Below are 23430 nucleotides of genomic sequence, written 5' to 3' on the forward strand. Positions count from 1 at the left end.
GAGAGAGAGAGAGAGAGAGACAGAGAGAGAGAGAGAGAGAATGCACATGCATGAATGAACATGTGCAGATACCCACAGAAGCAAGAAGGGAGTGTCAGATCCCCTAAAACTGGAGTTGCAAGTGATAGTGAGCCATTTGGCGTGAATGCTGGGAACCAAACTCAGGCTCAGTGCAAGAACAGCAAGTGCTCTTAACCACTAAGTCATCTTTCCAGCCTGAACTCAAGCTTGTGATCCTGCTACCTCCACCCTGCTGGGACTGCAGGTGTGCACCACCACGCTCAGAAGTTTGTGCAATGCTGGGATGGAGTGCATCGCCTCATACGTGCTAGACAAGTGTGTTCAGTTCACTTGGCTTTCATCCCTGCCTGAGAATGGGATCGCTACTGGTTTTACTTGTGTTCCCTAAGACACTGTAGCCCCCTCAATTTTTGCACAACTTCAGTTTCATCCTTCATGTAGTGAGGGAGTTGAACCAAGGTGTCTATAATGGCATTAACAACACTGGGTGTGATGGTGCATGCTTATAGTCCCAGCACTTGGGAGGCAAGAGGTAGCGGAATCAGAAGATCAGTGCTGTGGGCAGCAGAGACTTGAGGTTCTCTGGGACTTGCTGGCTGTCGGCTTAGCTTCAGGTTCAATGAGAGACCCTGACTCAAGCAAACAAGATAGAGTGATAGAGCAAGACGCTGTTGTCCTCCTTCTACCACCGCGCCCGTGCACACAGGCACCAACACCCGCCCACACATGTACAGCGCACCCCATGCGCACACGCACCACACACACACACAAAACAGCTATAAAGGCATTGGATAGCAGAATTATCCAATGTGCTCAACAGCCTGAGGGCTGGGAGGCTGTCCGTGGTGCTGAACTCAAGCTTGCGGTCATGGGGCCGGAGGCACACAGCTCAAGGGGAGGAAGGGCTTGCCACTGTCTGGCCACACGCTTTCCTACGGAGCTGGTGGCTGAGCCAGTTTTCACATCTGTCCATGAGTCTGTCGGAATCTCTAAGTCCCAGGTGGACGTGTTGACCTCTGGCCCCCCGCTGCACCACCGCCGCAGCTGTGTGACTGAAGCAGAGCCTCACCTTCTCTGGCTCTTCACGCCTTTATATTTAAGATGAATATAATGATGCCCACCTCGTAGGCTTGTTAGGCCTGGAGGCTAGCCCAGTGGTAGAGCACTTGCCTAGAGTCCCTAGCAAAGGGCTGGGGTATGTGGAGGGCTTAGCTAGAATCCACCTCCCCACCCCGTAAAGCTCTGAAGGTGTGTGTGTGTCTCAGCTACGAATCTCTTGTGTATCATGAAGGAGGCTCTGGTTTCCATTCCAGCAAGAGAAACACATACATGAATCAAAGTGTGAGGATTAACACCTGACCCGCAGCAAATACACAGCACTGGTAGGTAGCCACTGCCATCCCCTACAGGACTGCCAACAATACCATATGATCAATTGTCCTTGACTTATGCCCTTCTTCCTGGATGTCTCTGCCTGCCAACTGTGGGGTTTCCTCCAGACTATAAATCCCCAAGACCCTGCATCTATGCCCTGGCCTCCAGTCTTGACCTTCCACAGATTATAGACTAGTGTTTTGGGGGCATGGTAGGTAGGTTCTCTACCACAAAAATTTATTTCTACCCCCAAATCAGGAGGCTTCAATGGTTAAACAAGAGAAGGTGGGTTAGAGAGCTGGCTCAGTGATTAGGAGCACTTGTTGCTCTTCCAGAGGACTCAGGTTCAATCCTGGCACCCACATGGTGGCTCATAGCCATCTCTAAGTCCAGTTCAGGGCATCTGATGACCTTTTCTGACCTCTGTGGGCACCAAGCGTGCACATAGCTCACATAGAAACAGGCAGGCAAGACACTCACACATAAAATAAAATAAGTCTAATTTTAAAAAATTTAAACAATGAAGGCAAGCCTAGACTGAAGGGGCTCCACACAGTGAGCCTTTGGGGGTCATTAAGAGTTCTCGCTGGCTTCACAACGAAGGTAGGATCACCCCTAGAAAGCGGTCCCTCTTTGCCCTTGTGTTAACTGACTGGTGTGAGTGGTTGCTCCTTGTGACAATCCTCTCTCCAGACTGCCCTCAGAATACTATACTGCTGCCGCGTGTAGAAATGCCCTACAGAAGTCAGAAGCCAGGAGAAGGCTTTTGACAGAAAGCGGAACGTTGTTTGGAGGCGTTTCCCTTTAGAAGCTGGATCGCTGGGGTGGGAGCACAGTGTTTTTCCTTTCCAGACCTGTGGTCAAAGTACCTGACACAGACAACTCGGACTGTTTTGATAATGGTATCAGAGGCTTAATTCGTTGTGGCAGAGGGAGTATGTTGGAATAGATGACATACACCACGGAGTCCAGAAACTGCCAGGAGACAGGAAGGGAGAAAGATGAGAGGACATGTCCATCAAAGGCATTTCCCACAATGACCCAACCTCCTCCAACTGGCCCCAGCTCCCAACAGCCTACCTAGTCATAGTTTGATTTTTTGTTTCTGTGTGTGTGTGTGTGTGTGTGTGTGTGTGTGTGTCTGACTCTCTGTCTCTGTGTGTGTGTGTATGTGTGTGTGTGCACGCACCATGGCGTGCACATGGAAGACAAATCAATTCTCTCAGCTCTTCATTTGGGCACCAGGGATTGAGCTCAGATCATCTACTTGGCAGCAAGTGCATTTTTTGAGCCATCTCACCAGCCAGGCACTCTGTTTCAAAAACAAAATAAAACAAAAACAAAGAAAGTTTCATGGTTATACAATGTAGCGAGGCATTTGGGAAAGCAGGCTTACAGAGGCAGTATTTACAGCTACTTTCTAACACACTGCGAACAAAGTCTAGTCATTTTCTCAACATGTCTAATTTTAGATGTGTGGCCTCTCTGAACCGCATCATTTTATCTGTGAGATCAGAATTTTAATGATGGTCCCCATGTCAAAGGCTTGTTCTGAATACTCGATGATTAATGAGATAAGTACATGGAAAGTGCTGGAAAGGCTGTCTGGCCCCCACACCAGCAATTACCATTGTAGACATAGATCAGGGTTTGTCCTGCACTGTGAAGCACGGAAGGAAAGAATGCAGACCCGGTTCATCCCCACTTCTATCACATCCAAGGCCGGTGTAAGGCCAGGTGGCCTGATGACCCGGGATGGGCAGAAAGAGGAGACCGTTCGTGCAGAAACCACCACGATCCCAGCTCACTCATCTGTTGGTTGAACCAATATGTTCCTGGCTAATGGAAAACAAAGCCAGTTAAGTAACCAGAGTTACTTAACTCTGGTTGGCGATGGATGGCACAGCAGCCATCGAAATGGCTCCATGGGTAAAGGCGTTTGATATTAAGCCTGATGATATGACTTGGAGCCTTGGGACCCACATAGTGGATAAAGAGGATAAAATCCAGCAAGTCATCCTCTGACTTCTATAGGCACATTGTAACACGCCACACATAGGCATGTACACACACACACACACACACACAGTCTAAATAAATAAATAAGTTTAATAAAAATTACCCCCAAAAGTCTCTTTTTTAAAAAGTTGGGATAAATAAATAAATAAAAAGTTGGTATGAAGAACAGCCAGTAAGAGGCAATCTTGTATGTGTGAATGCATTCATGTGTGTGTGTGTGTGTGTGTGTGTGTGTATACACAGTGTAGGGGCCAGAGATCAACACAGGATATCTTCCTCAATTTCTGTTTACCTTCTTTTTAAAGACAGGTTCTCTCCCTCGTCAGGAGCTCACCATTAGGCTACACTGCTTGGCCAGCACATTTCAAAGACCCTCCCAGCTCTCTCCCTTAATGCTCGAATGATATGAGCAAACCCCTCCACCCAGCTTTTCACATGGGTGCTGGCATTGAACCCAGGTCCTCATGCTTGCACGAGAAACATTTTACCAACTGAGCCATTTCCCATCGCCCCCCTCCATTTCTTTGAGAATGAGTTTCATGTAGCCTAGCCTGGCCTCCAATGTGCTGACTCTTGATCCTCCTGCCTTCCCCTCCCCCAAATGCTGGAATCACAAGTGTCACTGCATCTGGCTTCAGTATTCCCTTTTACTTCATAGCCAACTGTGTTAGCCACCTCTGTGGCATGAAGACCCTTCCAACCTCCCATACCCTTTCCCCTATCCCATAGAAATAACGTACCATTGACTGTGTAACAAACATGGATTTAAGGGGGAAAAGGGTTAAGTTAGTCTGGTGTCCAGAACATGAGGCCATAGCAACCCAAAGAGGAAAAGCTTAAAAGTGGTGATACTAAATAGGGCCGGGGTAATGGCTGGGTGGGTCAAAGGCTTGCTTCAAAGGCGGGAGGAGCTACATTTGGATTCTCAGCACTCACATAAAAGCTGTGTGCCAGCATGCCTTTGCAAGCTAAGGAGGTAGAAACGTGTGGACCCAGGGCCTTGCTGACCAGCTAATCTAGGCCCTCCGCTGAGCTCCAGCCTCAGTGACAGGCCCGGCCTCTAGAGCCTGAGCCTGAGGGGCTGGAGAGATGGCTCAGAGCCTGCTTACTCTTGCAGAGAACCAGGATTCGGCTTCAGCACCCACATGCTGGCTCACGAGCACTCATAACTCCAGTTCCGGGGAAGGGGTGTCCAATGCCCTCTTCTGGCCTCTACAGGCATGGTGCACATATGCTCACACAGACAAAACAATCACACGCATGAAATAAACTTCTTCAAATAAAGTTGGGCGTTATAGAGGAAGGTACCCTGGAGAAGAAGCCATCAGAGGAAAAAGGAATACAGAAAGGGGGAGAAGCAGGGAGCAAGGGGTGCATGAAGGGTGTCAGTGGCCAGCCTATCCGGCAGTGACAAAGACCAGAAAGGGCCTGCGTTAGGCATTGCCCAAAGGGAGCAACTTGATTTTATAATAACCTTCATCACATTTGGGTCCGTATCAACTGGACACTCCCTCCTCCCACCAGCTACTTGGGATATCCTTACATTTTACAGTTTCGCTAAAGACTGTGTTTTACATATCAGGAATGTATGTGGCTGGAGAGCTGAGTGGGAGGTGATAGATGCAGAACAAGGGCACATGCACGGAGGGAGACAAGGGCAGCTGGGAGGAAGCCGCCGCCTCAGGATGAGGCCGAGCAGACAGCTTTGAATGAAAGGGTGGGATGGGTGCTCGGTTCTGTGGAGGCGAATGAGCGCATTAGTCTATCTATCACCCCCCAAAAACCTCCCAATATCTGTGTGGAGGCTCCAAGGTGGTCAGGTCCAGCCTGGTGTTTGCAAGTTGGATCATAATTATTGTTTTTCAGTGTGTTAGGGTTTGATTTCAGGGCCTCATGCTGAAGAACAATTTTACCACTGAGCCACACCCCCAGCCCCTCACTGGGGGATTCTAGGCAGGGGCTCTACCACTGAGCCAGACTTCCAGCCATTTGTTTGTTTGTTTGTTTTTGTTTTGAGGAAGAGTTCCTCTGTGTAACAGCTCTGGCTATCTTGGAACTTGATCTGTAGACCAAGCCTCGAACTCAGCCCTGGGGTTTTTGCTTTTGTGTATATGTGCATGGTATACGCATGTGCAGTTATATCACCTGTGTACATGTGTGTGCATTCGTGTATGCAAGCAGATGCACTCATCCACATGTGTTATATCACCTGTGTACATGTGTGTGCATTCAGAAGCAGAGGACAATGGGATGTCCTCCTCTTCCTCCTCTATTTTTTGGTTTTTCAAGACAGGGTTTCTCTGTGTAGCCCTGGCTGTCCCAGAAGCTGCTCTGTAGACCAGGCTGGCCTCGAATTCAGAGATTCCCCCTACCTCTGCTTCCCCAGTGCTGGGATTAAAGACGTGTTTCTCCATGTCTCTCTTGGCTCTACCTGATTTTTATGTGACAGTGTTTCTCTGTACCTGGTACTCAGCACTTCAGTTAGACCAGCCGGAGCCCCAGGGCTCTTCCTGTCTCCAACTCCTACCTCCGGGGTTGTGTGTGTGTGCTGCCATACCTGGCTTTTTATGTGGGTTCCAGGAATCCAAACTCAAGTCCTAAGGTTGTTCAGTAGGCTATCCCCTGAGCCTGGCCATTTTGTTTCTTACTTTTTATTTCTTTTGAAAGATAGAAAGACAATGGGAGGGGAGTAGAAAATGCATATATCACAGCATGTGTGTGGAGGTCCAAGGACAATTTTCAGGAGTCAGTTCTCTCCTTTCACCATGTGGGTTCCGGGGACTGAACTCAGGTCCTTAGGCTTGGAAGCAAATGCCTTTACCCACTGAGCCATTTTGTCAGCCGTTAGTTAGCTAGCTAGCTAGTTATTGAGGCAGGCTTTCTGTAGCTAGGTTCAGGCTCACCCTGAACTTGCTATGTAGCCCAGATGATCTCAAGCTTATGATCCTCCTGCCTCCTCTCCTGAGTGCCAGGATTATAAATGTGTGCCACCATGGCTGCTGTAAAAGCGTTTCTTTAGTCCTGTCACCACAGCCAGGCTCCCTTCCCTCCTTTCTTTATGTGCAGCTCCCACACCCCTGCCAGGAAGGGGCCTCTGTGCGTAAGCCAGAAGACGCCCCCTGCCAAGTAATCACTGCCTGGTAATGCCCCTGTCACAGACCAGGCCTCTATGTTGGGAGCTTCAGAGGGAGACTCTTACTTAATCCTCTGCTCAAAGACAGGGATTCTCTTTTCTTGTATAGCTAAGGTCCCTGAGGGTCAGCTGGCACACTTATTTTGGGATTTGAAACTGTCTTGATAATCCAAAACTGGTACCCCATTGTGCTGGCCTCCCTCCTCTGTACAGGAAAGGATGAACTACGTGTGTGGGTGGCAGAGAGAAAGAGAGAGAGGTCTTCTCCTCCAACATAGAAGATGAGGAGAAAGGGGCCACCACCCTGCAGCCAGGCACTGTGGAGCCAGGTCTCTGGAAGTCATTTGTAGGCTTGTTAAATTGGAAAGAAAAAAAAGCAAGCAAGCAAGCAAGACATAAAAAGACAGAAAGAAACCCGGGGCTTCCAAGACGGCACGGAGCTTGCGGCTAAGTCCAACAATCTGAGTTTGATCCCCAGTGCACAGGGTAAAAGCAGAGAAGTGAAAACAACCTGCGTTCTCACCTCCACACTGACGGAGGTGTGTGTGAGCCCCACTCCTGCACACAAGCAAATAAGTAAACGGTTTTAAAGATATGTTTTAAGTAGAACAGCCCAGTTATTTGTTTATTCATTTAAGAATTCTTATGTTGAAGAAGAGGCTCAGCCAGGGCCCTAATCAGGTCCTAGGTCACACAGTGGCCAAGGGACAGAGGCCTAGTTCTAAGGACTTGTGTGAAGTCCCTGAGGACAGGACATTAATAAAGCCGGTGAGTCTGCAGCAGAGGATGCCTCGGGCTGGGGGCACCGTCAGGGGAGGGCTAGGAGTAAGGACCGGAAATGGCTGGCTCCTGCTGACTGGAGAGTTCTGAGATTCTGGGAGGTATGGGGATGGATACAGAGCTGGGGTGGTGGAGAGCTGAGGCCCCAACCCTCCCCCTCAGGCGACAGCGGTGATTGATGAAGACAGCCGGCAGCTGGAGCTTCGAAGTGCTGAAGGCCTCTGGAGGCTTCCGAGGGGAGGGAGGGTGAGAGTGGCTATGAATATTTCAGAGGCTGAGGCCAAGGCTGAAGGAAAAGAGGGAGGGGGGGAAGGAGCAGGAAAATGGGGGCACTGGGGATCTGGAAAGGCAGGTGTCAGCGATGGGGGAGGGGCCTTTGAAAGAGTAGGGAATCAACTAAGGGAAAGGGGGGGTCAGTAGGGCCCCCAGGACAGGACAACGGGGCTAAGGTTCACCGGGAGGAGTAAGGAGAGGCTCAGTGAATGGGAGGGATCTTATTGTTTTGTTGCTGTTTGAGACAGGCTCTCTTGTAACCCAGGCGGCCTCAAACTCTCTTAAGCATCAGAGAATGGCCTTGAACTCCTGATCCTTCCGCTACCTCCCAAGCGCTGGATTTATAGGTGTGCCCTACCATCCCAGCAGATGCTGCAGATGGGACCCAGGGCCTCATGAGCGCTAGGCAAGCACCTTGCCAACCCTGCGTTCCCGAGCTTTTGGTTTGGTTTTGTTTTGGTGTGTGTGCGTGTTACTTGAAAGGGAACCTAGGGATTCTCTATAGGCCGGTGGTATAAGCTGAGACCTAAGCCTGTCCCTGGGTGATTTTATGCAAGTGCTCTACCTCAAAGCTGCACCCCTATTCACTCACTCACCACTCACTCACTCACTCACTCACTCTTACCTAGGTTGAAGACAGGCCTTCAACTTGAAGGCCTTCTGCCTCAGCATTCCTAATAGTTGATGTAATAGGCCTGAGTTACAGGCTCGGGTTTTCTTTCTCTTCTGCAAAGCACTGTTTTCAGAGTTTGGGTTCCTCAGATCTTCCCAGACCCCCCAGGGCTGCTGTTGGCCCCCTGGTCTGCAAGCACAGGCCCCTCTCCACAGCCACAGACAACCCGGGGCATCAGGCTGGGCCAAAGCAACGTGCCCAGGCTGCAGCAGCGGGACGGCCACCCTCGAAGGCGGCTGGGCAGCGTCTGTGTCTCTCCGTAGTGTGGCAGAGACCCCGCGGCGGATGGAGGGCTTGGAGCCGGGCCTGGAGTACCCGCCCTTCGATGAGGATGACGGCCCTGTGGATTGCGACTGCCCGGTCGCCTGCTACCGCGGGCACCGGGGGTACAGGTGAGCGGCCGCCGCGGCGGAGGGGAGGGCAACGCGGGGCCGCCTCCCTCACCGTCCCCGCTGCCCCTTCTCGCCCAGGACCAAGCACTGGTCCAGCAGCTCCGTCTCGCCCCCTCCCAAGAAGAAGAAGAAAAAGAAAGGCAGCCATCGGAGGAGCCGGTGAGAGCGCCGCATGTCCCTAGGGAGAGAGACGGGGAGGGGCCTTGGGCTGCCCATCTTGGACACACTTGGGACACAGACGCTACTCTTGGGATCTGTGAATTTAAATCCGCCCCCTCTCTGTCTTGCCGCGGAACCCCCTGCACCTTAGTCCCGCCCACTCGCTTAGCCCTGCTCACTCCCCTCCCACTAAGTAGTCCTATCCTCCCAGGGTTCAGTAAACACCATCCCAATTGTGTGTTCCTGAGAAGGGGGCCATTGCCGGGCCTCAACTACAACAACCCCCCCGACATTTGTGTCCCCTCCCTCCCTGAGGTACACCCTGGGACCACTAGCTAACCGGTTCTTGTGTCTGTCCTTTCTCTCTGGCATCAGCAAAAAGAGGAGACTAGAGTCAGAATGCAGGTCAGTGATGGAGGGGACAGGAAAGGGAGTGGGGGCTGGGGCCAGGGCAGGGGCACCGGTGGGTGGGAAAGAACCCAAGGCCACTTCCAGAGACAAGAGGCCTGGTACCTCAGGGGTTGGGCTCTCTGGTGCCCGTGTTTGTATATCCAGCCCAGAAATCCCAAGGGCTGGAGATAGCTCAGCCTTGGAAGTTCACTTAGTACAAGGCCCTGGGTTCTATCTCCAGCATGGTAAGAAAACCAGACCCAAGAAAGCCATTTCCCTTTCCCTAAACATAATTGGGGGCACATTCTTGTGACCCCCACACTTGAGTGCAAGGCTAGCCTGGGCTACACGGCAAGACCTGTCCCCAAACAAACAAACGAATTTTAAAAACCAAGCAAACAACATAAAGGATATGAAGAGATCGCTGCGTGCGTGCCTGGAAAGCATAAGGGCCCCTGGAACACACACACACACACACACACACACACACACACATACACACACACACACCAACAGACATGCACACAGACACATACACACACACACACACACACACACGCACACGCACGAAGGGAAAAAGGTGATTGAAGGGACAGGCGACGGCAGCAAGTTCAGGAGTCTTGCCATGCTGACCCATTGCTTTAGCTCCTTCTATACAAGGGGCTTTAGGCTTCGTGAAGCCCTTCCCAGCTTCCGTGCCCCACGCCCCTTCAGCCATGCCCATCCTCTCCCCTCCAGCCCCAGCTCACTAGTGCCCACCCCTGTCCACAGCTGTGGGAGCACCTCTCCCCTCCGCAAGAAGAAGAAGGCTGTGAAGAAGCACCGTCGGGATAGGTACTTTGCCCTCTCCACCCACTCCCGCCCCCGAGGCCTGCCTCGGTCCCTGGGCTCCAGGTGGACGGTGCTCCTCGGTGGCCGTTCCCAGAGAGGCTTTATCACCCTACAGGTCTGAATCTGGGTCCCGAAGGAAGAGACGGTACAGGTGAGCTGTGCCTTCCTGGGCAGTCACACAGAGGTTGCTGGTCTCCCTTAGGGACCAAAGCCCAGAAGGGGGGGTCCCCGAGTCCAGGCTGGCTCCGTCCTCCACTCCAAAGACTCTTTCACTGATGCAAATGGGGCTGGAAGACAGGTAAGCTGAGAACTGCTTTTAGCCTTTGCCTGACTCCAGTCAGCTCCCATGAAAAGCCCCAAGAACTTCCAGAAAGAACTGCAAGTCCTGTGTCCGGAGAGTGTGGCCGGAGGTGCCCTCTTTGAAGCCGGAAGCGTCAGGACCCTGAATGGCAGGGAAAGGGGCATCGCAGGCCAAAGCATGTCTGTGACCTGGGGTGGCTCGGGGTAAAGACGGGGTGGCCAGGCTGTGGCTAAGGTGGAATTTCTGGCACACAGGTTGCTAGCCTGTGCAGGCCTGACTGTCAGGCCGTGGTGCTGGCCTCAGGGGTGACTGGAGGAAAGGGGGACCCAGGCAGTAACCTGGAGGGATTTAAAGGTATAAGCCAGTTGCACCCTCCCGAAGCCCTGAGCAGGTGCAGTCTCCAGGCCCTTCCCTCGGTGGAGTTTACCAAAAGCCTTTTGTTTAGAAAAGCCTAAACAACTCCCCCATTCTACCCTTTCTTTTTTTCCCAATTTCCCAGTTCTGTCCTCCCTCCGTCCTTCCCTCCCAAGATGGATGGAGAGCATGTACCTCTGCTGCCCCCTAGTGGCCACCATCTTATGTACCGCCCCTTTGACGGGGACAAGACGTGAGCCATTACTGCTTCATCAGCTTCCTGATGAAACTGAAGCCCAAAGCAAGCGCTGCCCTCCTCCCCCAGTCCTTTCGTCGTTTTCCCCTTGTAGGAAGTACATTAGGTGTTTGTTATATTCGTTCAGGATTTGGTGGCATCGGAGGGGGGTATATAATGCGGGATTATACAATGTTTATATTGAAGACAGAAGGTGACAGACGGCATGGCTCGTGGCAGAACTCCTGCTTTCCTGTACCCCGGCACCACATGCCTACACGCCCTTCTTCACGAAACCTGGCTGTACCCTGTGGAGTGAGATGGGCAGGTCCCTCTCAGCCAGGGAGGTTCAGGCCTAAGCGGAGAGCAAACCGGGAGTGCCGCGTCTGAGCTCAGCGGGGCGCCAACACGCCACTGTCACTCTCGGGCCGGCCTGCTGTACTCAGATTCAGTCTCTGCTTCCTGCAGATCTCAAAGCCTCAAGGGCAAAAGGAAAGAGAAAAACAAAGAGCGCAAGAGGTAAGCCCGCCCTCCGGTCTCCCCTCCCCAAACCTGGCCTGTAGCTCCCCAACACCAACCTCTTCAATCTACTTAAAGCCAAATCTACTTAAAGCGCAGGGTTTCAGGGTAACCCTGTGAGCAGTGGCCACTTGTAGGCCCCTTGCCACCCATGCCTCCTTTCTGCCCTCTGACCCTTTCGCCCACGCCCCTCCATCCCAAGAAGACCAGCTGAGAGATGAGCCGGTCTTTGAAAGCTGGGGCTATCTCCAGGAAACAGCGCTTTCCCCTAACTCTCAGAGATGACTTTGGAGACCCCACACCCAGCCCCAGCCCCATTCTGGTGATTTTTTTATAGGTGCTGGGGGTGGGGCTGACCCCACAGTGACCCGCCTCAGTTACTAAATCCCTGAGGTCAGGCCAGGCTGCACCACGGTCGCGGCAAATAACGCTTCCCCTTCCCGCCTCCCCTTGCCCACACCAGGCCTCACACCGAGTCTCCAGGCCGAAGGCCTCACCACCACAGCAGCGCCAGTTCCCACAGCCCTTCGGTGTCCTCCCACGACAGCGATTCCGGATCTCCCAGCAGGTAGGCTGACCCTGGGCTCAAGAAGGGAAACTCCGGGCTGGCCCCCGGGGCTGCACAATCCAATTGCGGTGATGCACCTCTGCAATCCCAGCACTTTAGAGATGGGGAGGGGGGAGTCAGAAGTTCAAGGTCATTCTAGACTAGATGTGGAGTTGAAAGCCAATCTATATATATTGAGCTGCTGTCTCAATATATATATATATAGATATAGATATTATTTAACTCAAGGTGGGGGTGGGGGCGAAGACAGTGTTGCGTCCCTAAACTGAGGTGCTGCGCCTGTGCGCCTCAGTTCAAGCAAGCTGGTGCCCGCCTGGAGAAAGAGCGTAAATGGGAAGTCGAGGCAGGGCGGGGCGGGCTCGCTCGGGTTGCTCTCGTCGTGAAAGCGCGAGTCGGGAACCAGCTCGCCTGCAGAGGGGGCGTCCCACGCCGGCTCCCCGCATCCCTCCGCTCCCCCAGGCTGAGCCCCAAGCATCGCGACGACGGGCGGAAGACGGGCAGCCAGCGATCCAGCGGGAGCCGGTCGCCCTCCGCCTCGGGCGGCAGCGGATGGGGGTCGCCCCAGCAGAACGGAGGCAGCAGGCAGCGAAGCGGAACGCACGGGGGCCGCCCCGGTTCGGCGCACAGCCCGCCCGATGTACGTACGCTTGGCTTTGCGGAGGGGTCGCCGCGCCGCTCGCGCGGGCCGCGCAGGGTGGGGCCGGGGAGCCGGAGGGGCGGGGCCGCGAGGGGTCGCCGGGAGACCCCACAGATGCTCTCTCCTTTCCCAGCCTTCCGACCTGCCCTCCGCAAGGGGCGTCGGGTGCCAGGAGTCGCCTGGATTGCTCGGTTGGATGTCGGTTGGCTGTTGTTCCTACCTGGGCGTGGTGGTCTGGTGAGGGGGTGGGGAGGGCACCTGCAGGCCTGGCCTACTCTCGTGCTTGGCAAAGTGACGGTCAGAGGAGGTCTGACCTTTAGGGATAGTTGGGGTACGCCGCCGCTGGGGGTGAACGGAGGTTTCTTGCCAACTGTAACTACCTGTAAACACCTTAGTCAGGAACCAGAGAGAAGTGACTCAGCGCGATACCAACGCCCTTACCCCCTCACTGAGTCTTTCCCTCCCCTAACCCCTTCCGCTAGTCCTTCCCACCTCTCTTGGGACCCTGCAGTGTGCTTCTTTGGTACTCGGCCCCAGCGCTTGGACCGTATCTCGAACCTGGCAGCCTCACTCCGCAGGCTTGTCATTACTGAGACGACATTCCTGCTGCCGCCAGGGCGTCCCCACCCAGCCTCAGGAGGGACGGAATTCCCTCCAGACCTGCAGGCAGGTGAGGGCGAGATCGGTCTGTCTGTCAGTCAGAGCACAAGGTTGAGATCTCTCAGTGAGGGAGTGCCACAGTGCTGACAGGGCCACTGGGTGTGCTCAGGAGGCCTCATCCAAGTAGTGACCTGTCCCTCCTCAGACCTCAGGTCCCAGCAGCCAACACAAAACCCCCTACTTGTCAGTTTCTTTTTGAGTTTTTATTTTTTCGGTTGTTTTCTTTCACTCCCTTCCTTTCCTGGAGTCCTCTTCCTCCTGTGGTGTCAGGGAGGAAGGTGAAGGGAGGCAGGCGCAGAGCTTTCGTTCTCAGAATGTCTGTGGAAGAACCTGCCTCTAGACTGTCCTGTCTAGAAAGACTACCAGGTTCTTGGCCTAGTGCCTGGGGCTGTGGTTAAGCCACAGTTCAGAAGGATGCTGGTCTGTCTGGAACTGTCTGGGGAATGGGAGAGGGGACAAATGGGTATCTTACAGCAGCCCGCGGGGGCTGGAAGTGATGTGCTAACTTAAAAAGGAGAGTGGCCATCCCCAAACTTCCTGGGCACCAAGACCTACCAGCACAGTCCCCCATCTGTGGTCTCCTTTGAGACCCCAAAACACAGACCTTTTTGTTTTTTGTTTTTGTTTTTCCAAACCAGGGCTGAAAGTAGGCCCTGCTCCATTTCTGATCCCTTCTGTGGGGTCTTGGAAATCTGAGTAACTTCCTTCCATGTACACTGCCCATCCCAAGGGTCCTGTAAACAAAATGGCTACAGCAGCCAGCCCTGGGCAAGTACTGACAAAATGGTGACAGTAACTAGATGGCTTGTGTGGCAGTCAGCAGTTGGTCTAGGAAACATTTTGTATCTCCTGTCCCAGAACAGGACTCCATTTTCACATGGCCAAGGAGTTTTCCAAGAACACTGTTTACTCTTATCACAAAAGCTATCACCAAGCACAGCTCTGAATCTTCTCCCTCACCCTTGCATCCTGCACAATCTGAGACTTTGAACAACCTGGGTCTCCAACCTACATGATCCTCTCTTTAACAAAAAAAGAAAAAGAAAACAAAACACCTCTGATGGGGGCTTGGGAGGTGGTATTAAAAAGACTAGTTCTTGGTACCCAGAAAGGTGAGATGGGGGAGGGCTGGGGTGTCAATAGCCTTTACCATTTCAAAAAAGAAATTGTCTGTGGGCATAAATACTGGGGGTAGGAATTTAAGACACTATCTTGAAGAAAAAGAGAGAGAAAGAAATGGGGGGGAAAAAGAGAGAAGCTCAACATTTTTTTAACCCCGCCTATGTCTTTGTTTGTTTTTTAGCCTCCCATTTGAAACGTGGTAATACTATAATTCCATATCTTGTTTAGCTGAGGGTGGGGGAGTTTATGTCATTTTTTTTCCTATTATTTTGGTTTTTGTTTGTGTTTCCTTTTTATTTATTTTAAAAAGTTTTTGTAATGTAATGAAATGCAAGCTATCTTTATGGATTTGTTTTGGGTTTTTTTTTTCTTTTTTCTCTCTTCTGTGTTCTAGAACTTTGCTTTTGTGTCTGTTACTGTGGACGCCTTTCTTCTAATGCAGAGCTGGTGTTTGAATTTCAAGTCTACGTTAGTCATACCCATATCTTTTATACTTTCTTCCCTTGTGATCAGAATTTAAAAGGAAACACATCTGCAAGTAAAAAATAGCAGCCATATAACAACACCTGCTGAATAAGAAGGGGCAGTTAAGCCCTCTTGTTAACCCCAGGGAACATACTGGAATTACCTCATTTTAAATGAATAACACTGGTGTTTGTGTCCACAGAGGACCTTGCAAGAAGCGAGGCACCACACAGGAAGGGACTTGTCCTGTGTTAATAACTGAGTGCTGTGGAAGGGCAGGAGAAGCCAGCATCAGGCCCCACCTCAGAGCAGAGGCAGACAGAGCTCTGAGTTTGAGGCCAGCCTGGTCTACAGAGCAAGTTCTGGGACAGCCAGGGCTACACAGAGAAACCCTGTCTCAGAAAAAAGAAAGCCTGGAGGGGTCTGAAGGGAGGTTGAAGTTTTCCAAGCTAGGCATTGTAGACTAGAGAAAAAGACTGTTCTAGTTTGGTGACAAGCCATTGGTATCTCTATTCAAATAATAATAATGTGTGTGTGTGCGTGTGTGTATGTATACAGACACTCCATCTGAAAAATACAACCAGGCCTGGTGATGTCCACTTGTAATCCTAACACTTGGAAGGCTGACAAAAGAGGATCGCAAGATCAAGGCCAGCCAAGGTCACTCTTGGTAACTTAGTCTGAGAAAGAAAAAAAAAATCAAAAGTAAAAGCAAAAGGAGAGCTTGGGATGTAGCTCAGCAGCAGAGTGCTGGCCTACTGTGTGCAAGGTCCTGCACTCAGTTCCTAGCACTATAGAAAAAAAGCAAGAGATATGGATGGAGCTGAGTTGGCAGTATTTGCCTAGTGTGCACAATGCCTTGGATTTTTTCTCTAGGACCAGGTGAAATCCAGCATGGTTGTGTACACTTGGAATCCCTGCATCTGAGCAGCAGATGCAGGAGAATCGTGTATTCGAGGTCAGCCTCAACGTCCTATTAATTTCAAGGCTAGCCTGAGCTATGTGAGTCTCTGTCTCAAAAAGCAGATAAACAAAATGATCATCCGGTCTGAGAGGCAAGATCCTTCTTTCCAATTGAACTCGTGGCTGATTTTCCTTTTAAATGTGCAGGTCCTCTTCCACCCTCTTCATCCTTCCCACTGGCCTCATTTAAACAGCCCCTCTCGTTTGACCTTTCTGTTTCCTCCCTCCCTTGCTCTCTGACTGTTTTTCCTTTCCATCTCTCTTCTCCTGATTTGGGCCTCTTCCCTAAGCAACCTGTCCATTCTCTATCTACCCTGTGGTTTCTGCATTCATTAGCTGCTGCATGCATGCCCTCTGGGGAATTTGTCATGTAAAGAATTAAGGAAAGCTTGGCTACTGGAGCCTGTGGTTAAAGATTTGTAAATAAAGAAATAGATAAATAAACGAATCTACCAGGGGCGGCTGACAAGTGGCCTCTCCCTCCCTGAGGGTGGCACCCATACATAGGACAGGCTGTTTCCCCTCTGCTGGCTCAGGGCAGGGCTCCACTTGGGAGTCACCACTGTCCGGAACTCCCTGTGCAGAGACAGTCTTCTTTTTCTCATCGTTGCACCCGTGCCCCGACCCCTGAGAAGGTGGGATGCCAGCTGTGTGCCTGCTCTCTACCGCTCACCTCAGAGAAGTCTGGCCAACCTGCTTAGTCTAAACTCAGTCTCTCTCCTCTCCCCTCCACATAGCTCTAAGTTGGTTTGATTTTTATTTTCTCTTTTCTCTCTTTCTTTAACTAACCTTTTATTTGCACTTTCTCCAAACTCAGCCACCACCGAACTGTCTGTCCCCTGGTTTGGTTTCCTTCACTCTCCCTCCCGAACCTTTGATGACTTTGCAGGTTCATCTTCCCTCCTTCCTGACTCCCCTGCCTCTGCTTCTTCCCCTTCACCTCCTGATCCGGCCCCAAGCCCTCCTCCACTCTTCCTCATTATCATTTTATTGGCTGAATGCACTTGTGTGTGGCTTGACATTCAACTTTGTGTCTCTTCCTGTACTGGGTGCTTGCAGTGAGGCCAGTTTGATTGCTACTGTCTGGAATGGTTGCTGAACCCTTCCTCCTTGCCAGCTAGCTTCTAGCTAGGGGCTTTGGTCACACAGACTCCAGTCCTCCAGGCCCCACCGAGACTGTAAGCATTAAAAGGGTGGCCTGGAAGAACCTCTTGGCTCCAGATTTGGAAGGAAGTTCTGGCTCAGGGTCAAGTTCAAAGTTAAGTCCCATTGCTCCTTGGGGGCTGACTATACCAGGCTGAACTCTAGACTTAGACAAGTCCTTTCACAGCAGGACAGTGGAGCTCAGAGGTGCAAGCTTCGGGGGCTGGGACCCCCGTGGGCATTAATACATGGAGAATCACAGCTCTGGGACTTATAGGTAATGATGGGATGACCTCAGAGGGTCTGGGGCAGGCCAGGGCAGGAGCTAGGCACTGAGAACTTACCCGGCCAAGACTCTCCAGGGTGATATTCAGAATGGTATAAAATCTTAGAGGCTCCGCCACGTCCCCAGTGTCCTTCCTGCTTCCGAGTTTCTGAGTTTGAGCGGTTTAATGTAACCCTTGGTGCAGAACAACCCAGAAGAGACAGTTGATAATGGCCAGAGTGACTCTAGAATGAGCATTGTATATATCACATGAGATTTTGTGATTGCCGCTCCAGTGCCCAACTAGCTGCATGGAAAGTGGCAGAGGCAGGAGTGGGTCCTTGGGACCATCTCCTCACCTTTTTCCTACCCAGTAGCCATTGTGAGGTCTCGGCAACCCTCCATCTTCAACTTTGGAAAGGAAAGAGTTAGATACTTCTCCCACACTTATCCCAGGAAGGGTCAGGACAGTCCATTCCTCAAAACACTCTGTCTTGAACGATGCTTGCTGGGAGAGAGATGACAGCATCGTTCTTCAAAAGGGGGGAAGGTGTTGCGTGTCTAAAGGGGAGAAGGGTCCCAGCCTGAGGAGGACTCAGGGGCTCCACCCTTCAAGATTTCCTGGATCTCAATAGAGGGCAGACACAGTGAGACAGAGGCAAGCAGGCATCGGTCCTAGGTGCACAAAGGACACAAAGGGAAACCACTCCAGACAGTTTCTTGTCTTTGTCCCCTTTCTCTATCCTTCAACTGTTTTTCTCCTTGACCCTCAAATTTTTCCTATATGGGGGGGAGGAGAAGATGTTACTAGCAGAGCCAAGAAAATAACGTAGTGCTGGCTTTGAAAACATGAGGACCTGAGTTCAAGCCCCAGAACCCACAGTAGAAAACCAAAGATGGCGATTTGTGCCTCTAATCCTAGATCTGGGAAGGCAGCAGCTGAAATATCTCTAGGGCTTGCTCATCAGCCAACCTGGCTTAAGTGACCAGCCCTGGCTCCTTGAAAAAGCTCAGTGCTTGCTTGCCACCAAGCCTAGTGGCCTGAGTTCAATTCCTGAGGCTTACACAGTAGAAAGAGAAAACCAGCCACCTCAGGTTGTCCTCTACATGTGTGCGCACATACACACATAAATGTAATTTAAGACATATAAATGCTAACAATAAAATTAAAAAGGTGGCTGGCTCCTGGAGAATGATACCCAAGAATAATGTCTGGCCTCCACATGCACACACATACAAATGCACCTCCACACATAAACACAAACACACACACACAAAAGAGAGAGAAGAAGGAAGGAAGGAAGGAAGGAAGGAAGGAAGGAAGGAAGGAACAAAGGAAGGAAGGAAGGGAGGAAGGGAGGAAGGAAACAAAGTCCATAAGCCCTGGTTTTCACTCAACCCCTAGGAAGAATGAGGCCAGTCAAGCAGAGGATGAGCACAGCCTGACAGGATCATGGCGACCTTTTCTTGGAAGTTTCTGGAGGGATGAGACCTTCTCCAAGGACTCCCTGACAGTACCTTCTTCCCATCTTCCGCCATCCTGGGCTTCAGGGAACCCTCTCCATTGGACCCTAGGCCTTCTTCCCTGCTGTGATCCTTTTAGTCTGTCAGGGGACATATAGGGCCAACCCCTTTCTAGGCCAACTCAATTAAGGTTCTAGTAGCCCCCATTTTATCAGTGGGGAATTGGGTCCACTTAGGATGAGACTTAGCTAAGTTCCCATAATCAACTTGAATTGGCTCAAGGGGTTCTTCCTGGGCTGGGGTGAGATCAGTAGTCTCAAAAGGGATCAGAGAAAAGTGATGGGGACCTGAGACTTCAAGACATACTAGGTAGGAAGCCACCATCTTGGCTTGGGCCTCAGTGGCTGGGGACAAAAACATATTGAGGGTATTCAGCTATCTAATCAGACCATTTCCATTCTTAATATTCTACCCCAGTTCCAGTCTGAGACAGTGTGAAGTCAAGATGGCTTTGCACGGGCCTGGGGATGTAGCTCAGTCACCAGTGTTTGCCTAGCATGCATGAAGCATTGGGTTATAAGACAACTCACCAGGTGTGGTGGTACAAGCACCCAGGGAGGCAGAGGCAGGCCGATCTCTGTGAGTTCAAGGCCAGCTGGTCTACAAAGCAAGTCCAGGACAGCCAGGGCTACACAGAGAAACTGTCTCTAAAAAGAAAAGAACAAAAACAACTAAGACAAACAACTGATAAACCAGGCATGGTGGTTCATGTCTATAACCATGGCACTCATGGAGGTGGAGACAGGCGGAGCAGAAGTTCAATGTCTGGCAAAATGTGTCCAAAATGTGATGGCGATGGTGGCATGGCTGTTGTGGAGGTAAACAGCCACCTTTTTAGTTAAAAAAAATTTAAAAAGTTTAAGGTCAGCTGGGCTTGGTGCTGTAATCCCAGCACTTGGGAGGTAGAGGCAGGTGGATCCCTATGAGTTTGAGGCCAGCCTGGTGTACAAAGCAAGTCCAGGACAGCCAAGGCTACACAGCCAAACTCTGTCTGTCTCTCTCAAAAGAAGTTCAAGGTCAACTTTGGCTACATACTGAGTCCTAACTGAGCTCCATGCAATTGTGTTAGAAGTGCCAAAGGGAGGGGCTGGACTGCAGCTCAGTGCCAGAACAGCTTGCCAGCACACATGAGGCCTGGGTTCAATCTCTTGTACTGAAGAGGAAAAAAAAGGTGGGAGTGGGTTCCTTCATATCTGACTTGATCTTTCTCCTTGGCCCTGTTCCTTGCATTGAGCCGGCGCTCTGGCTGGTTTTGATCCCAGTATGCAGTCCTTCACGACTGGCCTTGCTGCCTCCCCTGAGCAGAGCAGCTTTAAAGAAGGGGCCCATGGTGGCCCTGGGTTGTGAGTTAGCACGCATTTGTCCCTAAGGTTCCCTTACCTGATACTTCTGTTTACTTGACAAGATGACCACCCTGGCACAGGATGCCTTTGAAGAACCTAGAGACATTCTTTCTCATTTGCCTCCTAGAAGGAAATTGAGTGAGAGAACCTTGGTACAGACTGGGGACTGTGAGGTGTTCCCTGTCTGCTGAGGGTGGGTGGAGAGCTGAGGGTTCACCTGGGGATGCCTTTTATGAATGAAAGTATCTTTACAACAACCAGCCCCAACTGGGCATAGCGTAGCATAGCTGGCACTAATCCAGCACTTGGGATGCAGAGGCAGAAGGCTTCAGGAGTGTAAGGTCATCTTTAGCTACACAGAGAATTTGAGGCCGGCCTAGGCTACATGAGAACCTGTCTGAGTTTTGTTTGTTTGTTTGTTTTTAAATGGGGCTGGGGATATGCTCAGTAGAGTGCTTGTGAAGCATGTATGCATGAAGCCCTGGGTTTGAGCCCCAGCACTGCATAAAAACACCTATGATCCCAGCACTCAGACGGTGGAGGCAGGAGAATCAGAACATCAACTAGGTCAGGAGTCCAGAGTTCAGCCTGCCTCAGCGACATGAGACCTTGTCCAAAATAAACCAAAACTCAGCATCCAGTTTGCCTAGCCTAAGCTGGTCTGTAAGTGAAGGCTGCTTAGTGGGATGACTGCTAGATCATACCCACTCTGGCCACCTATGCCTGCTGCTGCTTTGGGAGAAAGACCAGCTCCCCTGGGAGAAGTCTTCATGGCCTCACTGACTCCATCAGCTAGTGCTCATTGATTGCTTTAGCTACCAATCACAAACTGACTTTACATTTCCAGCAATGAGGCCCACTCTGGGCTCTAGCTCTTTGTGGGCTCTATGTAGGCCTGAAGAGAGGTTGGTACCCCTGATTACCTCTGTCAGAGACAGCCAGGCCCAGGGTGGCAAAAATCATGCTTTCTTATTGATGATAGCAAGGCCCCTGAAGGAGTCAAAGAGGCAGCTGGATGGACTCAGCTCAGACCCCTTCTGCCACCTGGACCTCCCTGATTGGCCCTTAGTAGAGCCAGTTCTTCCTCAGCTAATACTATTAAGGATGTAGTGACCTGCTTTATGCTAAAAACTGAGGTTATGCCCAACAGTGGCGATACATGCCTGTAATCTCAGCATTCAGGACACTGAAGCAAGAGGCTCTCAAGCCCAAGGCTATACAGTAAGACCTTGTCTAAAAACAAAACAAGCTGGGCATGTGGTGTGTTTTCATAATCCCAGCACGTAAGAGGTGACATCTGTAGAATCATGAGTCTAAGGACATCTTGGGCTGCATATTGACTTCTAGTTTCTCCAAGCCAGCCTGTGTTACATGAGGTCCAGGCAAGAAAAAGAAAGCTGGGGGGGGGGCACACACCTTTAGTCCCAGCACTCAAGAGGCAGAGGCAGGCAGCCTGGCATACAGAGGAAGTTCTAGGACAGTCAGGGCTACACAGAGAAACCTTGTCTTCAGAAAAAAAGGAAGGAAGGAGGAAAGAAAGGAAGGAAGGAAGGAAGAGAAAGAAAGAAAGAAAGAAAGAAAGAAAGAAAGAAAGAAAGAAAGAAAGAAAGAAAGAGAACCTGTGCTGGCATGATTGCACACATACCTTAGTCACAGCACTGGGAGGCTGAAGCAAGTGGATCTCAAGGCTAGCCAAGACTATAAAGTACATAATGAGATTCTGTCTCAAGCAAGCAAACCTGAGGTTATAGACAGCAGTCTGGCCGGGCAGCGATTGTGGAAGTGTCAAGGACAGGCCTGTAAGCAGAATAGTGGCAAGAACAGTAACATCGGCTCTTACAAGGTTGGGGCCCAAGGTCAGGAGGGTCCTTCTGTGGCGGGAAGGGTGGGGAGGCTGGGGAGGGCACAACCAGAGAATCCTGGACTATTTACCCCGGAAGACACTTTGGGAAGCCAAAACCAAACCCTCACTGTGCGGGTGGGGAAACCTGAGGCCTAGACTGGGGAAATTAACTTGTCCAGGGCCCCGTGGTGCTGAGGTAGCTGTAGGCTAGTTCCCAGCCAGGACCTTGGATCCTGTCAGGTTCCCTTTCTGGTCCTAACTCAACTCTTGGAAAAAAAAAAAAAATCAGTAGCCCTATTCAGATGTCAGCCAAGGGCACTGGCTGAGGCCATTGCTGGTCCTCTAGAGGCGATTCGGCCTCCTCTCGGGCCTAGCGTTGGGGTGGTTGCGTCTCTCTCTCTCTCTGTCTCTCTTGCATTTTTGTGACTCTAATGATGAACTTATGCTACACGCTTTTCCCTTCTCTTACACAACTTACCTACTAAAGGAGGAAGTGCCACTTTATTGGTAAGTGGACGTTAACCAAGAGGGACTTAAAAAAAAATTCAGAACGTTAAAAGAAATAAAAAAGGAAAGAAAGAAATGAAAAGAAAAGAAAAAGAAAAAGAAAAGAGAGAAACAGAAAGACAGTCGGTCAGCTACTGACACCCCTGAGCGCTCGGCAGGGTCGCAAAAACAAAGCCAAATATTAACAGAAAGGAAAATAACCAAGTCAGGCTCCCCAGCAGATCATTTTGATTTGGGTCTATAACGACATTTGTGGTTTTTTTTGTTCCCGTTATTATTATTATTTTGGTTTTCTTTTTGATTTCTGTTTTGACTCCTTTTCTTCGGTTGAATTTTGAGTTCAGTTATCTTGCCCCTCCCCCATCTGTGTGCCGTGTGACCCCTCCCCCTTATCCTTTACCCCGGTTGGGGGAGCCTGGCCCTGGCGGGCTGGCCCTGGCTTGACCTACCAGTGTGGTACCTCTCTTCTCTCTGCTGGGGGGAAATCGTCTGCCCCCTCTGCGGGGACCATGCCAGCCCCCTGGTGCCCCATCCTGGAGCTCCCCTCCCCCGCAGCCCCCATTTCCACCGCTCCGTCCCTCTTGTGTTATGCATGCCGAGAACCTTGCATGGTCTGCTATGTTGAGGCCAGAAGGTGAACCACTCAGGAGAGGTAGAGGCAGGGCAGGCGCGGGAACCGTGTGTGCGATGCTCAGGGGCTGCAGCCCGCGGCCTAGGCCCGGTGAAAGCCCTCTCTCCTTTTCTCCCCCACCCCGCTGCCCTCTCACGTCCCCTCCCCACCCCTCCTCATTCCTCTCCACCTCTCCTCCGGGCTCGCCCCCGGCCCCCTCCGCTTCTTCACCGCCCCACCCGCCCGCCCGCCCGCCCGTCTGGTGCACCCGCCACCCTCTCTGCTCCGGGTCCCCTCCGCATCCCTCCCCGCCTCTGTCGCCCCCC

At 51.4% G+C, this 23430-nt stretch overlaps 1 protein-coding gene across 4 annotated transcripts in view; it reads left to right on the forward strand.

Annotated features, from left to right (window-relative positions):
- Srrm3 (serine/arginine repetitive matrix 3) overlaps nucleotides 1–23430 on the forward strand; it is a 61611-nt gene that overhangs the window by 32794 nt on the left and 5387 nt on the right. For 3 of the 4 annotated variants that reach the window (XM_060382218.1, XM_060382217.1, XM_060382216.1), the window contains exons 4-11: nucleotides 8537–8665; nucleotides 8744–8824; nucleotides 9200–9229; nucleotides 9953–10048; nucleotides 10161–10196; nucleotides 11404–11454; nucleotides 11918–12022; nucleotides 12482–12659. In XM_060382218.1, coding sequence (XP_060238201.1) covers nucleotides 8537–8665; nucleotides 8744–8824; nucleotides 9200–9229; nucleotides 9953–10048; nucleotides 10161–10196; nucleotides 11404–11454; nucleotides 11918–12022; nucleotides 12482–12659 — 706 coding nt within the window. The remainder of the gene's footprint in view (nucleotides 1–8536; nucleotides 8666–8743; nucleotides 8825–9199; nucleotides 9230–9952; nucleotides 10049–10160; nucleotides 10197–11403; nucleotides 11455–11917; nucleotides 12023–12481; nucleotides 12660–23430) is intronic. The other variant, XM_021649336.2, reaches the window with a different exon arrangement.

Source organism: Meriones unguiculatus, chromosome 4, assembly GCF_030254825.1.
Source record: "Meriones unguiculatus strain TT.TT164.6M chromosome 4, Bangor_MerUng_6.1, whole genome shotgun sequence".
NCBI lineage: Eukaryota > Metazoa > Chordata > Mammalia > Rodentia > Muridae > Meriones > Meriones unguiculatus.